This window comes from Drosophila arizonae, chromosome X (assembly GCF_054131065.1).
Source record: "Drosophila arizonae isolate 15081-1271.41 chromosome X, UAZ_ARI_1.0, whole genome shotgun sequence".
Classification (NCBI taxonomy): Eukaryota; Metazoa; Arthropoda; class Insecta; order Diptera; family Drosophilidae; genus Drosophila; species Drosophila arizonae.
The window spans coordinates 11,482,486-11,498,434 of record NC_142927.1 but is presented as its reverse complement, the minus strand read 5'-3'; the positions used below and the strand labels follow the sequence as shown (position 1 = coordinate 11,498,434).

Genomic DNA, 15,949 nt, shown 5'->3' with positions numbered 1-15,949 from the left:
CCCTTGGCCTCCTCATCCACGGCCCTTTATTTGTTGTCATATGTTGCGCGCATTTCTTTGGCTGCCTCGAAATGACTTTGCGGATTAGCGAGGCGCAGCGAGAGCGGGGGGTTGCGGGCTTACAGAGGCTGGCGGGGTAGGGTGGGGGGGTTCGACAGTCAGGCGCCCTTAACAAGTGCTTGTCGGTGGTTGGCATTGGATTGACTTGCGTTTTGGCCTTTTATTTGTTAATAATCGCTTAATAAATGCAAAATGCATACGCCGAGGGTGCGTCGACCTAGGGGTGGGGGCGGGAATGGGAGTTGGGGTTGGGGTTGCTGCTTTAATTTGGCATTTATCGTTTATCTATTCGCATTGTGAGAACTGCAGGTTTTATTGGCACTTGTGCCGTTGCCCTCATCCGCCCATCCACCCCTCACCCCGGACAACCCTTAGCTCTGGTAATGCTTTGGGTGTTTCGCAAATTAATTCCCAAGCAGCAACGGCCCGGGCCGCGCCTTAAGTGGCTTAACAGCTCAGCTTTGAGGTTATTCTCTCTGCCTTCCCGTTTTGCCCTTTATTTATTTATTTATTTTCTTTTTTAATTAAGTATGTGTATGTCAAATTAGTTGGCAATTGATGCGAGGCCAACCAGTTAATATGCTCAAAATGCTGACAGCCAAAGGCTGATCGGATAACAATACTCACGGCGTATTCCACGAGGGATTCGCATTCGCCAGAGTCAGAGTCAGCTCTCATCCATATGCTGGCTGCATGAGTGAAACTCGAACCATCTGTTAGGTCCGTTCAGCCACGCCTACCCTAACTCCTACGCCGAAAGCTTACTTTGAGCAACAGCAACTATATTGAAAGCTCCAATAGATCACTTGAAGTTTCACTCAAAGCTCTTGGTTTTCCTATTGCAGCTCTAGGCGTTTGCTTTGCTTATAGCTAACTCAAAGAAATAAAGCACTAATCAAGCTTTAAGTACTATATAAAAGCTTGATTTTGTAGCCTTCTTATAGGTCACTTTAAATGCGCTAAATATTAAATATAATTAGGGCTTTAAGTACCATCTCTCCTACTTGTCAGTTCAAGGCTCTCTTATATCTCTAATTAACCTATATATCTCTTATATTTTAAATTAAAAGCTCTCTTCATGTTGTCATTACAAGTGCTGGGAATCAAAGCTCTAATCTCTCTGTATAGGTGTTTAGTACGCTCCGTTTCGCAAGCTTAACTATCCTGGTACTCTTCAAGCCTAAGCCCCCACCATTATACTCCACATTCTTCCATTAACTATAAAGCTTTAATTTTTTTCCGAATTTCGTTTAACCAAAAGCTCAAAAGTGAAGTATGATCTAATGAAATATTGAACTTTACCATTACTCTGAACTGTTTTCCTTTTGATTCTTGGCGATCGAAGAGCTTTAAACTAATTGCACTCTGAGTGGATTAATAGAAGATTAATAGGACGAGATTTTTTAGGGTAGCATTGAGATATGTCGAAGCTTTCATTGATCTCCTTTATAATTCATACAAAATTCCTTGAAAGCTCAACCCATAAAGCTTTTATGTCCCACTCCAACACGCATTCTTAGTTCTGTTAAGCACTCTTAAGCAAACATATACTAAAAAGCTTCATCTCTCTCTTTCTATCTCCCTCTCTCTCTCTCTCTTTGGCAGGCATGCATCGGAAATCAATTGAGGCGCAATCAACGCTCAAGGACGACTCCGGCGTCAGCGATCATGAGGATTCGGCTGGCTCCAAGTCCGTTCACTCGGATGAATTGCGCTCGCATTCGCGCGCGCTCAGCTCGTCGACGGAGTCCCTGAACGTGGTCAGTCCGGCGCCGAGCAGTTGTCCGACGAACGCCTCCACTGCGCCGCCCACGTCGACGACGCCGCACGGCAGCAGCGGCTATGCGGCTGCCTCGTCGGCGGCAACCACGCCCACCGGCGCCACCACCAACAGCTCCGGCTCGCCGCACATTGAGCTCAGCTCGCCGTCGCCCTCGCAGCAGCAACAACAGCAACAGCAACAGCAACAACAACAGCAGCAACAACAGGCACAACACCAACAGCAGCAGCAACAGCAGCTGCAGCAGCAACAGTTGCTCCAACAGCAGCCGCCGCCGCCGCCCGCCCAGCTTTATGCCGTTGCCACGCCCAGCTACCATCCGCTGCTGGATGCGGCAAATGCAGCAGGCGCTGGCGCCGCTGCCTCCAGCAAGGACTTCCACTTGATAATGAACACAGCCGTGGCAGCAGCTGCAGCAGCAGCCCAACACCAGCAACAGCAGCAGCAACAGCAACATCAACAGCAGCAGCAGCAACAACAACAACAACAGCAGCAGCAGCAGCAACTGCATGCGCATCATTTGTCGGCAGCAGCAGCTGCTGCAGCGCTCATGGAGCACGATCCGGATGCGTTTAGGTAAGCAATGGAGCACTGCTTGCGGATCTGCAATTTGCAGTCTCTAATCTCTCTAATCTCTCGCCTATCTAATCTTCCTCTCAGAAACAATTCGATTGCCTGTCTGCGCGCCAAGGCGCAGGAGCATCAGGCGCGGCTGCTCAACAACGGCGGACTCTTTCTGCAGGTGCGCAGCTTTGCCCAGGCTCAGGCGCAGGCGCAGTGTGATATGCTCAAGGAGCGCAGCAATAGCAGCAGCAGCAACAACAACAACAACAACAGCAGCAGCAGCAGCGCCTATCAAATGCTGCAGCTGCAGCAATCGGTGGCAACGGCTGTGGCGCCCATCAAAATGGAGCTAACGTCAGTGGGCGGCGGTGGCAGCCACGCCCACAGCGATAACGTCTGACATGCAGCAGCGACAGCAGCGTTGCCAGATCACTTTCAACGGCACTTTTAGCTCCACAACAAAGCAAATGGATCCAAAAATTATATACATATATAAATATAAAAGAAACCACAATTTTTTTTTTCTAGATCTAAACTATTTATTCGCTATACCTAATCAAAACAAAAAGAAATCAATTATTGTCATGTGTAATCCATATATGATATGATATATGCGTAAGTTTCGTTTAGCTCCTAAGCATCAGAAATGTAATATTTTTTAATAAACGCATTATCCACACACAAGTAATACAATATTTTCATTCATTTTTCCCATGGGAAAATTTTACAGCTGACAGAATAACCGTTAATGAAAATGGCACAGCTCGCCGAACGACCGTTACAGCCAGTGCTGCCAGTTGTTGTAGAGCATTTGGCTGCAATGCTAGCTGTTATACATGGCGATACCGACAGCTAGATGGCGCTAGTGTGCCGCCAGCCGGCGGCGTGATACAGCAAACAGCTTTTGTTAGGCCGAATGCAGAAATGCGCTAAATTTGGAAATAATAAAATATTTATAAATATCAAGAGAAATAAAACAGGGCTATTAAAGTTCCAACAGTATTCTCTTTAATTGACGATTGAAATATTAAGGACGTTCATTGTCGTGCCTTGTGTCGTAGTACTTTCGCCGCAGAGAATTAGTACAGCTGAGCACTGATTATTTAGATGTACATAAGAATACGTAGATAGGAATACTTCGGGATAATTTGGGTAAACTTTAAAATGATAGTCCTAAATGAGTTTGATAGGCATGCAGACAGAACACATATTTGTTAATATACTCCCACAGCCAGTCGCATGAACTCTCTCGCTCTTCTCTCGCTGTCCCACTCGCTCAGTTGTTCATGATCATTTGGAGGAAATTGCGGTAACAAATTTGATTTTCGTCTTCGGTTATACCGCTGGCGAGAGCAACAAGTTCGGGAACTGTGAAGTTCTCGCCGCTCTTTTCGAGCAGCTCTATCATGGTAGCGTGATTCACATAGCCGGTCTTCTCTTTGTCGATTTTACGCAGCGCTCGTATTATGTCGTCGCGCTTCGTAAGGTCCATGTGGTAGGCGTGCTTGCCGAGGGCCGTCAGATACATGCGCACCTGCTTCAGCTTGATGGGGGTCTCGGTATCAGTGGGGAAGAGGGTCTGCATCATGGTCACATAGTCGACATCGCCGGCCCCATCCGTCATGGAGTCGAGCAGGGTGCTCACCTCCCCATCGCTGAGCCGCTGGCCCATGGTGGTCAGGATGCGGCGCAGTCGTTTAGCGGCCACCCTGCCCGTTTTCAAACTGTCGTAGCAGCTCAGGCCCTTGATCAATATGTCGCAATCGGGCACCGGATCCACCTGTACCACCTCACTGTAGACGGCCAGGACCAGCTCAAAGTTGGCGGAGATTGCTGGCTTCACGTGCGGAAAGGTGAGCAGACGTTCCACCAAACTCGCCTTCATAGTCGTATCCTCGAAGTTGGCGCCCATCGCGCGCAGGCACTCGCCCACCTTCAGGATGTCAATGGTCGCGATGCTGGGTGGACGTACGAACAGGCGATAGGTCTCCCACAGCTTCATCACGTGCGGCAGCTTGTCAATTATCTCCGAGCAGGTCCAGAATTTGCCGAACTTATAGATGGGCGAATGGACCCGAGCCTCATAAGCCCGTGCCCGTCCATCTAAAGATTTGTACTCCTCAGGCGACATATGTTCGGGTACAGCAATAGCCACGAAAGGCGATACACCAGCATTATGACGCGATAGCGGTACATTGGATTCGCCAGCAAGTACCTCGGATTCGCTAGCAGAGTCACCAGTGGATGCACTGCTCATTTCTACGGCAGCTCTCATCGCAGCTATGGCGAGAGTAATTTGCTCGTCACGATCGCCAGCGGATTGTTCCGAACAATTGTCCGAGTCTCGGTGGCACGTAGAGTTCAACATTTTTGTATAGATATATATGTATATATATAAATATATAATTTTGTGCACTTTATTGTTTTTGCGTTTTATACTTATAATTTTATACTTTTCCAAAAATTTTATTATTTCACAATTTTTTATACAACAATTTCGATGTCTGCCCTAAAGTAGAATGAGCCTAGAGCTCAACTGCTCCAGCCCACATCGTCGGGTTGTCAGACGACGCCTACTAGGCGCTTCAAAATTTGAATCGAATTTAAACAAAGTTTTCAAACACTTTGTTTCAAATTCGAATCGATTTTTTATTTATTTATATATATATATTTTTTTTTTTTTCATCTAGTATGCCTATAGGGAGTTCTATATGATATTCGAGTTCGAATTGTACTGAAAGATTTCGAATTCAATATTGACAAACTGAGACAAACTGCAATAAATTAAAAATAAATAAAATTATATTGTCAAGTCCTAAAGAGCTCGAATTCAAGCTCCAATTTAAGATATCCAATACACTATCTATATTAGCATAGTATATTGGATATCTTAAATTGGAGCTTTCTGTTAAAAGAATTATCTTTATCGAATAGTGCAAGGCTTCAATAAATATTCAAACCAAAATATGATAATAAATATTATACCCAAAATAAAAAATAAAAAAAATATGTACATATGATCGAATTTCAGTTATGATTCCAGTTTGAATTAAATTTTCATTGCATTTGCTTAAAAAAAAAAAAAAAAAAAACTCAATTAAAAATATAACTAATATAAGGCATTGATATAGGCCTTAAAATATAGTGATAGTGATAGCTCTTGAAATTAATGATATAGATGTCTAGAATACTGTGTGGGTCAAGAAATATAATCCCCTTAATTCATTCAATATTGAGATATTTTAATAAAATATTTAGATTCAATATAGATTTTTTTTTTTTTGGCAAAATTTGAAGATAATAGATTAACCTAAATAAAAGACATATATAATAGGATAAATTTGAAACAATCGATTGGCTCGAGTTAAGATTAATAATTTGATACGTTTCATTGATTTGAGCTTATGACTAACATTGTTGAAATATATAATATAAATATATATATATATATATTTCGTTTCCCTTATCGTTTTATTGGCCTAACCACATTTGAAAATCGATTTTCATAAGATTTTGCTGCTAAATTCGTACGTTAATTCTTACAACACTCAATGCTAATTCCAAAGAAGAATCAAAACTTGTTTGAAGTGTGTGTATAAATAGTATCGTTTGGTATGCTCTACATGTATAGTATATATAGACAAATATATATATATATATATATATATATATATATATATGTGGAAGGCTTGTTAATACATGTACATATATATATTTATTCTATTTAGAGTCTAAGTTTTTGGTGAATGCATCGAGAATGCGGCAAAATGTTTTCGTTTTTCCACAAATAAATAAACGCTTGGCTAAAATATTACAACTAATTAAGGACTCCAATCAGAAAGAGATGGACTGAGTTATGGATAAGACAGAGACGGCGCGAGTGGAAGAGCGAGATGCGGCTTATTGCTTTCTCGAGCTGGAGGCAAAGATTTTCTCGCAGTGCGTGATCAGCGAGGAGAGCATAAATATCTCCTCCGTGAGATTCGTCATATGCTGGGGCGTGGCTATCAGCGTGGGCGCAAACACAGTTGCCAAATTGTGCTCATTCATCTTGTTGACGGCATAGTGGGAGGCGACGCTGCAATGGCAAAGGCAGAAGAATTGATATCAAATATGGACTATGGATACCGGACAGGATTCGATTTACCGCTTCAGATGCTCCAACATATACTGCAGGCAATTGAAATGCGCCGGTGGCAGGCGACGCACGGCCTCCGCCATAAGCTGGAGCTGCTCCGCGGGCGATCCACTGCCTGTGGGAAGGGACATTCGTGAAAGTTCCAAATTTCTCAATTACAGCTCAATCGCTGGCTACTTACGGGCTGCAGCCATAAAGCTGGGGTAGGCCTGGAACGTGATCAGCGGCACGGGCAGCAGGCGCAGGTAGAGCTTCAAGGTGCCCGCAATGACATTGACATTGCCATATGCGCCCTCGGACATGTCCGTCTTTTCGCCATCGCGGTCCAGGGCCAGCTTGAGCGCATCGATCTCATCGGCAAAGCCGGAGACGCGATAGATGCCCTCTTGGAGCATGCCACGCGCCTCCACCTCCTCCACACAGCGGCGGACCACGAACGGGATGTTGCATTGATGCAGCTGCACCATGGTGGTCAGATCGGTGCCAAACACACCCCGTATGCACTTCAGATCGGGCACACACTTCGGAGGCACCAGCTCCGAGCATTTGTTGTGCGCCATGAAGCCGCATGCATCACATTTGACGCCCTGCGCCGTAAAGCCCCACAGGAAGTTGGCACAGAACTCACACCAGTTCAGACCCTTGAACGTGTGCACCTTGAAGTTGTGGGGCTTCTCATATACCAGCGGCATGGGATCCTGTTGGGGCAGCTGCTGCTGCTGCTGCTGTTGCTGCTGGTCCTGCTGCGGCTGTGGCGGACTGTCCTGCACTGAGGGCATCGGGGCTGCTGCATCGGATGTGTCCACACTGGCTGATTTGCCCAGCTCATTGGAGAGCGCGCGCAGCTTGCGACGATTCAGCGTCATGTATGGACTCTGCTGGTAACAGTTTTTGGTTTGCTGATTGATCTGCTGTATAATGGGGCTGGCATATAGCTGCATATGGAAGTTAATTAGGCCATCGGCGACCATCTCATGCACCGTCTCATAATGTTTGTCCTGCTCGCGCAAATGATGGCCGCTGCCCGGCTTGTGGAAGACCTTGAAGTGTTTGCAGCGTTTGTTGAAGCGCACGCTCAGCGTATAGTAGCCATCCGTTTTGGGGCTGCGCCGCACCAGGTAGCTGCCGTCGGGGGCATTTGCCAGCAGCTGCTCCGCCTCCAGGTGTCCCATGACGCCATGATATTCGCTGCCATAGAGACGCACCGCCTGGCTGTTGTTTTCGACGGCGTCGGCGGTGCTGTTGGCAGGCGGCAGAGGTAAGGTGCGCTGACAGCGCACAGGATGGGGTGCCGGTGCGTCCAGTTGTATTTTATACACTGCAATCCGGTGCACTTAATCAATAAATGGCAGAAATACAACAAATTATTACTCACATTCGGGCTTCCAAACCTTTTGCACTGGCGAACTGGGTTCGCCACCTCCTGCCAATGTGGCTACTACGCCGGCTGTTTTCGGCATGGCTCAAAAAGGAAGCGCAACTAAAATAAATTAAAACAACGCTAGGCGCTAATTAAGGAAAACCAGTTAAGCACTGCTTTAAATCCATAAAGCTCAAATTGAATACAACATATTTGCTTTTGTTTATTTCTATACTGTGGCTCGGCCAGTGTGACCGGCAGATGGCATGGTAAAAATACCGTTAAAATACCGCAGCTACAATAGGCGACTCATTGGTTAAGTCAACACCTAGACAGCGCATTGAGTTAATTTTGTTTAATAGACATCATTTTCAATTACTCACAAGAGCCAATCATGAATGTTTTGTCATTTTCTCGGTACGCATTAATCATCACTGCATTAAGTGCGATTGGAAATATATTATTAATGCCTCAGTTGCTGCAAAGCTTTGCACTTAAGAGTGACATAAAGCTAAATGCTATAGCCCTGTACTTTCAATTTTCGTTGTTAATTTGAAATATTGGCAGCAAAATAAGTAAAATGCAGTTTTATTGTTTATATGTTTCATATATTTTTTTAATAACTTTAAGTACGTTTCTTTTGTAAAAAGATCTACTTTCATTCGTTTCAATTATTAAATATATATTATTAAATTATTAAAAAAAAAGTAAAACATGTAAAAATTTGAAATGCGCATTAAGTTCAATTATACGCTTCTCTCTCTAATGTATATACATATATATATATACATAGATATCAAAATCATTAATTAGCAATACTTGTTACGATACTCGTTAAAGACTTGAGTTCCATTACGGATCTATATATGTATGTGTGTTGTGTGTGTGTGTATGTGTGTTGCGTGTATATTTGTGTGTGTGTGTGTGTGTAGAGAAATAAAGATAAGTTTTTGTTTTGAATAAGAAACTCGAACAATTTAGTATAATACGATGCGACCTCTCCGAGGATGTGCTTTACCCTGCTTGAAACAATGGTTAGTTTTGTGTGCTGTATGTAGGTCGTCTCTTTGTCGTCATCGATGTTGTTGATGTTGTTGTTGTTTTATATGGAATCATATCAATTTGCCGTGAAATGCAAGAATATACAAAAATATACAAATATAAGAGAGAAATTAACTTGGAATATTGGAATTGGACTTTTGGCGGAATGAACGGCTAGCTAATAACATGGCAGGTGAGTGTTCCTACTCTACATCTTTTTTTTTTTTTCATCTTGCTGTTGTTGTTGATGTCTTTCATTCTTCTTCATTTCCTCCACTGCCTGGCAATCGACGGCAATGATTTAACCGCTCATAACCATGCGGACAAACTCCTCATAGTTGATGTTGCCCTGCTGATCCTCCATGTTGGCCAGAAGCTGTTCAACTTCCTCGTCGGTGAGCTTCTCACCGAGCGTGGTCAACAGGTGGCGCAGCTCAGCGGACGATATGTAGCCACTAGCATCCTTATCGAAATGGCGCAAGCCCTCAATGAAATCGTCGGCTGTGTCGCCGGAGCGCGCCTTCGATATGGCCTGATAGATGGGCAGAAAGACCTCGAACGAGATGCGCTCGTCCGGCTTCAGCTGATGGGTGCACTTCTTCACATCCGATTCGGTGGGATTCTGGCCCAATGCACGCAAGCATTCGCCCACCTGGCTCAGCTGAATTTTGCCATCGCCGCGATTATCGAATAGGTTGAAGGCCTCCTGGAATTCTGCAAAAGGGCAAAGCAAATGTCGATTAGATAGAGATACAAGAATAGAGATAAGAGCTAGGCAAAATATATATGTATGTATATCTGCAACCTTCGAGCGTGGTAAAGGTGGGCTTCACGTGTGCTGTGTAATAGTACATGATGTTCTCTGTGATATTCGATCTCAATTAATTACACGTATCTCAACTGTTTGCCTGGCTGCACTGCCTGCTACTGAGTCGATGCTGCAACAGATTGCGCAGCATGCGGCTGCGGCAGCAGAGGTTGTTGCTGTGCTCATTGATACCCTGCCAAAGGGTACTTTATGGAAATCTTTAAGTGTGCAACAGCAGTTATGGATATATATACAGTTACTGCTGTATATAGACTCTAGCTCATTCTTGACTATCATTCTGTATGAATACTTGATTGATGTCAGTTTCGGATAGATTTTAGATCAGCATAGGTTTTTTTAGCTACTTCATCCTCTTCATCTCTCTTCTCTGCCTACAACTATGTAAGATTATCAGATATAAATATATATCCGCCATATGCCCTAACAATTGGTTGACTCTCCTGAAATTGCTGATGTCTGAGGAATATTTGCCTTAGCTAAAGATATACATGTATACACACATACATATGTATATCTATCTCTGCTAGGGCATTTGCTCTTCGCTATGCCGCAGCTCAATTTTCGCTCATTTTTTGTTTATTTCTTTGGTTCTGCTGTTGTTTTTGTTGCTGTTATTAGCCGGCCAAAAATGGCATTAAATACAACAACAGAATTTTGCCCATTTTAGGCAATCGTCGAGCGGCAGCAGCAACGATGCGTCGTGCCCGACGTTCAGGTAAATCAATACGTGCAATGCGGTCAACTGACGTCACTGCATCAACAGCAACAACAACAACAACTTATCGCTGTGCGACAAGCAATCGAGTAGATTTTGATTAAGTTATCAGAATGGCGAAAAATTTTAACAGCATATTGCGTAAAGTAAAAACCCAATGCTGAGCGGGACGATGTCGGAGTCGGGGGGCGGGGCGTGGCCAGGGCCATGTGGCGTGTGTTGACCCACAAAAGGCGCCGTAAATGGCAGACAGCGCGGCCAACATGGATATGGCCAAAAACGTTGAATGTTTGTGTCTCGACGTTCAATGCTCAATGCAAGCGACGGCAGCTGCAGTGGCAGCTGTTGCAGTCGCAGCTGAGACGAGCTCGAGGCAGTTTGCGCCGTTGTCCTGGCGGAGCAGACAGTCGGTCAGTAAGTCCATTCAATCTGCCATTCTGTCAGCCAATCAAATCCTTCAAGATGTCATTTAACTGTAAATCGCTATTGCTTTGCGCGTTCGTTGTGTGAGTCATTGACGCGATCGTATGGCTGCTTTCGTTGGCCGCTTTATGTGTTTATTTTATCAATGATTCATGCGCCGCATATGAAGATGTGTAACACATACACATACACAGCCACACACGCACACGCGAGCATAGTCAGACACAAAGAGACATGTTGACAACGTATACACAAATACTTTTGTGCTGTTTTGTGGTTTTTTCTTTGCCGTTTTCGCTGCTTGCCAAGCTTTGAGTTGGCACTTTGAACTTCTGCGCCCGTTTCCAAACCAACACCCACTTACACACACGCATTCCACAACATTCGCACACACACACATGCACACACACGCATACGCATACTCACCAGCCAACTGATCCTCGGTGTATGCTGCCTGTAAATAAGAAGAGAAAAAGACAACAATTGTAAAAACAAACGAAACATATTATTTGCTGTATAAAAAATAGCAGCAGCTGTGCCAACTTACCATATTGATTAAAAATGTGGGTAAAACACAACACAAAAACACGGATTAAATGAATGCCTAATGCACTTAAACGAAATTATTTATTGGTGATGGCCACCAGTGCTGCCAAAATAATCGGAAATGTTATCGATGATATCGGACTGCCAACAAAGGTGCTATTGCCAATGCGCCTTAACAGCACTGAACGTATTTACCAACACAAATAATTTTGCTTCGAATTACAAATTTTAATTTTAATTTTTTAATTTTTTTTTTTTTTGTTCTTATCCGAATGTTAAATGTTAAAAAACCACTTAAATTTACATTACGGTGTGCAGTATTAGCTGCTTTTTGCCGGAAAGGTTTTTGTTTTCAGATTTGACATTAAAATTTTAAAACTAAATTTTCACGATTTAAATTCAAAAGCTTATGACTACAAATATATCAAAGCTGTAGTTGACTTTGCTCGTTTTTTCCTGAACAACTTTGTTTTAGCTTAATCCAGTTTACTTATATGTATATTTCATTCAGTTCCTCTTCACAATTAAAATCATTAAAAGACAAAAACAAAATCTTTCACAAATGATAGCAAAAAGGTCAGACTATGATTAAATTGTTTTTATTTTAAATTTACATTCCTTGCACGCTTGTTGCTCTTGTTTCTTGTGTGAGAGTTAACTTTGTGTGTGTCGATTCATACTTAAATATAATTTTAAGTAAAAGTATAAAAATTAAAGGATTTTCATAGATTTCTTGTTTTTGTTTTTTAAGTGGCCAATACATTAGCTAATAAATATTTAAATATACATAATTGCAATCAATTAGTTGCAATTGTAACTTAGAATGTTCCATTTCTGCTGAATCGCGTTTTTAGATGACTTTTTTTAAATTAAAAAAAAAAGGGTCAGTTAAAAATAGTTTTAAAGTAAGATTATTAAAGAAATGTGTATGTGTGATTTTGTGTGTGTGTGCTGCTGTTACAAGACACCATCCGCACCCTATGTGTCGGACTTCCAGAGCTTGATGGTCTTGTCATTCTCCAGCGCAGCCGATGCAATGATATTTTCTGTGGGATGACAGGCGGTGCAGAGGACGGTATCCGTGTGTCCTTGCAACTTTTGTACTACCTCTTTGCTTTGAAGATTCCATATGTAGACCATGTTGTCCTCGCTGCCGCTGACAATCCACTGCATAAGAAATAATAAATAAATAATGAAATGCTGCAATTGCATTAAGAATTCACAAGTTCACAAGCCCACCTTGCCGCCAGTTACAGAGAAATTGGCAAATATGCAATACTTCTCGTTCTTGTGACCCGTGTAGGTCTTCAGACATTTGCCTTTGGAGTAGTCCCATAGCTTCAGTGTGTTGTCAAGGGTGGCGGCCAGTATGTATTTGCCGTTGGGGGAGAATTTGACAAAGCTAACGGGTGGATTGTCATCATCGATCAACGTCTTCAGGCACTGTCCGCTGGCCGTGTCCCAAATGCGACAGAGCCCATCATAGCTGGAGCTGACAATCAGCGAGCCATCACGATTGAAATGCACTGCCGACACGGGATCAGAGTGAGCGGGCAACGTCTTCAGGCATTTGCCTGTGCGCACATCCCAAATGCGTACGCTCTCGTCGAAGCTGCCAGACACAATCAGATTCGACTGTGGATTGAAATTGCAGCAGAAGACATAATTGCTGTGACCCTTGAGCGTCTTCAGACTCTTGCCGGTGCTCAGCTCCCAGACTTTGAGCGTTTTGTCATCGCTGCCGCTGACCAAAAGCCGTGAGTCAGAAGACCAGGCCACATCGCTAATGCCCAACTTGTGGCCCGAAATGGTTTTCTCGAATTTGCCATCATAGGCGCCCCAGATCTTTATGAGTTTGTCGGCAGCTGCAAAGCCCAAATGTTAATCCAAATTATTAACAACAATTGTGATCAACTTACACGAGCTGGCAAGCCATTCACCATTTGGGCTAAACTTTACGGCGGAGACGGCCTTGGTGTGACCGGCAAGTGTAAATTTGAGCGTATAATTGGGCTTAACCGACATCGAGCTCTTGTTCGACGTTGTGTTCGTCGAAGTCGATGACACGGATGGCTGCAGCGTGTTTGGTCCACTAGGCGCCGTTGGCATCGGCTGCTGTTGCTGCTGCTGTTGATGCACAACGCCGGGATGGCCGGTATGAACGGCTCCAATGGGCACCATGGCGTAACTTAATTCCGTTTTTCAATTTCACTCAATGCTGGACTCTGCAAATATATTTTTCTATTCGCATGTTACTCGTTTATCTTATGCTCAATTGCCACAACATCAACGACAATCATAATAATAAAAACAATCTAACCACGCGGTATTTTTTTTGGTTATTTGCAATTCAATTTGCCTCTAACGAGCAAATGCCGCTCTCTCGTCGACAGAGTCTGCGCTGCCGCTGTCGCTGCGGCTGGTTGCAATTTTCCCCGTGTTTTTTTTTTTTCACCCTCTCTGCTTGCTGTTATTGTAGCGCGGCGTTCTGCTTCTTCTACGGCGAATGTTTTGCAAACAGCGTTTGTTATTGTTGCTCCCTTTTATAATTACCTATGGCCGATGATGGCGCCTGTGTTTGGTTGTAATAGATGGTGCAATTGGATGCCTTTTTGCCGCTTTTGCTTTCAACAAATTCAATTTGTTTGCTTTTTATTCGCCTGCCTAAGTTTTGTAGCACGTGCTTCTTCTTACCACTGTAATGCGTGCGTGAGCAAAAACATGGCGCGTTCTTGACAGTTGACAGTTTACGGCTGTTCACAGTGTTGAGCAGCGGCAGCGCTTCTTTGCCGCACTGGACACTGATCATTGCGGACAGCGGCTGCTTGCTATAAGATATACGTTCAAAAATAGCGCGCTCTTTAATGTTAGTTTAATGGTTATTTTATTTTATATTAAAGATATATGCTAATAAGCAAAATGTAAACACATTGCATCAGTGTGTTCAATTATCAATAGAATTGTTAATACTATTTTCCAATTCCAATTACAATTTAAAATTAAATGATTTGGCACAAAAAATTCTACAGTTACATTACTTTGTAAAATAAACATTTGCATTAATTTAACTTGATTGTAGGCCAGTTGCACCATTTACATACAATCGCCGGTAAATTGTGCAAAGTTTGCACAATCAAAACATGCATGAGCACAGAATCACACTCAGACATACATACATACATACATAACTGCAAATATAGATAAATTGAAAGGTAGGAAAAACTTAACCTGCAATTGTCATCATAAAAATGCCGAAATTGCTGATTGATCGTGACGCAGGCACTTTTCCTGAAAAAAGAAAGAAATATGCAATATGTAGCTATTATATTATATATGCTCTAAAGATTCGTTCAGATTTAGACAACAGGTTCTAAGCCAAATATTTGCTTGACATTTGCTACCGATTTTAAATATAAGTTGTTTTTCCACTCTGTTGATTGACCTTGGCTTTAAAATTTGTGTCTAACATATTAAGCGGGGTTTGTGTTGTTTTTGTTTTTTTTTTTTCTTTTGGCGCACTTTTTGTTAACTGCAAAACCGAATTTTCTCAAGTTACACAAAACGAGTGTGTGTAAATGCTCGTATGTATGTGTGTGCGTATTTGTGTTATCCAAGGTCAAACAGTTTTCAATAAAAGTAACATACAAAATACATATGTATTTAGCTTGGTGTCATGTGCGGGGTCTTTTGTATTTGCTGTTGTTATTATTGTTTTTAAAGCTGCGTGCGTCTATTTTACGACTGCATTAAATATACGAGTACGCTAAAAAGTATGGAAATGCCCTGCGAAGCAACTTCTCAGCTTCAGTTCAGTGCGCTTGCACTACCCTTGCAATGCGAGTAGGTTAGCTATATTGTCGAGCTTGGCTAAGCTAGAGGAGCTTAGCTTAAAATAAAAGTATATTTTTATGAACAAAAATAATAATAAAAAGTATAAAAGTCACATTAATTTTCTCCTAAATAATCAAGATCTATGTTTCAGTTTGTTTCTTTTTAATAATACATACATACACATATGTATGTATGCATATTTACGATGCATGTGAGGGCACTCACGCATCTCCATTTGCCTGAATAACTGTTCTCGTTGTTGTTGTGGCTTTTGTTTTCATTAGGCATTCTGCAAAAGTGTCGCTTCAGACTATCGGGTATCATTGTTTCTGTTGCTGTTTCTGTCTCTTTTGTTATTTAGGTGTAGCCGATGTGCTGCTTCTTCATTTTTCACCTTTTTTAATACAAGCTGGGTCTGTGTATGTAGCTGTTGTGTCGCACGGTTTAGCTTGCGAAACACGTATGTATGTATGTATGTATATGTATAGCCGACGAGTCGGCAACGGGGCTGTCAAAAGAAGGGTGTGGAAGGGCGCCAACTGGGGGCAGCAGCGCTGGGCATAGCAAGTGGAGCGCATACGAAAATTGTTTGCCAATGTCGCGATAAAAACGCCGAAAACTAAAAAATTAAATCAAAAGAAAAGAAACATGCACTAACATAC

At 42.8% G+C, this 15,949-nt stretch overlaps 6 protein-coding genes across 28 annotated transcripts in view; 1 reads left to right on the top strand and 5 right to left on the bottom strand.

Moving 5' to 3' along the window:
• The window catches only part of Vsx2 (Visual system homeobox 2), a 63,966-nt gene extending 60,878 nt beyond the window's left edge, over window positions 1-3,088 (top strand). For both annotated transcript variants that reach the window (XM_089474844.1, XM_089474843.1), the window contains exons 5-6: window positions 1,666-2,416; window positions 2,501-3,088. In XM_089474844.1, the coding sequence (XP_089330970.1) occupies window positions 1,666-2,416; window positions 2,501-2,804 (1,055 nt within the window). In that variant the 3' untranslated portion in view covers window positions 2,805-3,088. The remainder of the gene's footprint in view (window positions 1-1,665; window positions 2,417-2,500) is intronic.
• A 301-nt stretch (window positions 3,089-3,389) lies between these two features.
• Window positions 3,390-5,228, bottom strand: LOC108618119 (uncharacterized). Its single transcript, XM_018014023.2, has one exon. It carries the CDS (start codon window positions 4,770-4,772, stop codon window positions 3,681-3,683), a length of 1,092 nt encoding a protein of 363 aa, XP_017869512.1. The 5' UTR covers window positions 4,773-5,228; the 3' UTR covers window positions 3,390-3,680.
• Window positions 5,229-5,625: 397 nt separating this feature from the next.
• Window positions 5,626-8,172, bottom strand: RhoGAP5A (Rho GTPase activating protein at 5A). The gene is made up of 4 exons (XM_018015751.2): window positions 7,918-8,172; window positions 6,724-7,860; window positions 6,552-6,657; window positions 5,626-6,482 (listed from the first exon to the last, which is right to left on the bottom strand). Exons 1-4 carry the CDS (start codon window positions 8,000-8,002, stop codon window positions 6,305-6,307), a joined length of 1,506 nt encoding a protein of 501 aa, XP_017871240.1. The 5' UTR covers window positions 8,003-8,172; the 3' UTR covers window positions 5,626-6,304.
• Window positions 8,173-8,488: 316 nt separating this feature from the next.
• On the bottom strand, window positions 8,489-11,596 carry Mlc-c (Myosin light chain cytoplasmic). 2 transcript variants are annotated; one of them, XM_018015800.2, is made up of 3 exons: window positions 11,458-11,596; window positions 11,337-11,364; window positions 8,489-9,657 (listed from the first exon to the last, which is right to left on the bottom strand). In XM_018015800.2, exons 1-3 carry the CDS (start codon window positions 11,458-11,460, stop codon window positions 9,245-9,247), a joined length of 444 nt encoding a protein of 147 aa, XP_017871289.1. In that variant the 5' UTR covers window positions 11,461-11,596; the 3' UTR covers window positions 8,489-9,244. The 2 variants fall into 2 exon arrangements, with proteins under 2 accessions (XP_017871289.1, XP_017871288.1); XM_018015799.2 differs by lacking the exons at window positions 11,337-11,364; window positions 11,458-11,596 and adding an exon at window positions 9,749-9,995.
• Window positions 11,597-12,039: 443 nt separating this feature from the next.
• On the bottom strand, window positions 12,040-14,151 carry wds (WD repeat-containing protein wds). Of its 3 annotated transcripts, none has more exons than XM_018015771.2 (4): window positions 14,010-14,151; window positions 13,376-13,681; window positions 12,696-13,321; window positions 12,040-12,623 (listed from the first exon to the last, which is right to left on the bottom strand). In XM_018015771.2, the coding sequence occupies exons 2-4, from the start codon at window positions 13,635-13,637 to the stop codon at window positions 12,435-12,437; spliced, it is 1,077 nt and encodes a 358-aa protein (XP_017871260.1). In that variant the 5' UTR covers window positions 13,638-13,681; window positions 14,010-14,151; the 3' UTR covers window positions 12,040-12,434. The 3 variants fall into 3 exon arrangements, with proteins under 3 accessions (XP_017871260.1, XP_017871259.1, XP_089330973.1); XM_018015770.2 differs by having other exon boundaries at window positions 13,376-13,697; window positions 14,010-14,148; XM_089474847.1 differs by lacking the exon at window positions 14,010-14,151 and adding an exon at window positions 13,777-13,909 and having other exon boundaries at window positions 13,376-13,697.
• gce (germ cell-expressed bHLH-PAS) overlaps window positions 14,010-15,949 on the bottom strand; it is a 34,048-nt gene continuing 32,108 nt past the window's right edge. For all 19 annotated transcript variants that reach the window (XM_089474838.1, XM_089474832.1, XM_089474831.1 and 16 more), the window contains 2 exons: window positions 14,685-14,744; window positions 14,010-14,284 (listed from right to left, as the gene is read on the bottom strand). The gene's annotated coding sequence lies outside the window, so the exon portion shown is untranslated. The remainder of the gene's footprint in view (window positions 14,285-14,684; window positions 14,745-15,949) is intronic.

What these genes read in the sequence shown, in the direction of transcription:
- LOC108618119 (XM_018014023.2), bottom strand. Translation starts at nt 4,772, where the DNA reads ATGTTGAACTCTACGTGCCACCGAGACTCGGACAATTGTTCGGAACAA.
- Mlc-c (XM_018015799.2), bottom strand. Translation starts at nt 9,797, where the DNA reads ATGTACTATTACACAGCACACGTGAAGCCCACCTTTACCACGCTCGAA. An exon ending in CACCTTTACCACGCTCGAAG is followed by an intron (nt 9,658 to 9,748) that starts GTTGCAGATATA and finishes GCCCTTTTGCAG; the next exon opens with AATTCCAGGAGGCCTTCAAC.
- RhoGAP5A (XM_018015751.2), bottom strand. Translation starts at nt 8,002, where the DNA reads ATGCCGAAAACAGCCGGCGTAGTAGCCACATTGGCAGGAGGTGGCGAA. An exon ending in CAGCTTTATGGCTGCAGCCC is followed by an intron (nt 6,658 to 6,723) that starts GTAAGTAGCCAG and finishes CCCTTCCCACAG; the next exon opens with GCAGTGGATCGCCCGCGGAG. An exon ending in ATGTTGGAGCATCTGAAGCG is followed by an intron (nt 6,483 to 6,551) that starts GTAAATCGAATC and finishes TTGCCATTGCAG; the next exon opens with CGTCGCCTCCCACTATGCCG.
- wds (XM_018015771.2), bottom strand. Translation starts at nt 13,637, where the DNA reads ATGGTGCCCATTGGAGCCGTTCATACCGGCCATCCCGGCGTTGTGCAT. An exon ending in TGAATGGCTTGCCAGCTCGT is followed by an intron (nt 13,322 to 13,375) that starts GTAAGTTGATCA and finishes TGGGCTTTGCAG; the next exon opens with CTGCCGACAAACTCATAAAG. An exon ending in TCTCTGTAACTGGCGGCAAG is followed by an intron (nt 12,624 to 12,695) that starts GTGGGCTTGTGA and finishes TTTCTTATGCAG; the next exon opens with TGGATTGTCAGCGGCAGCGA.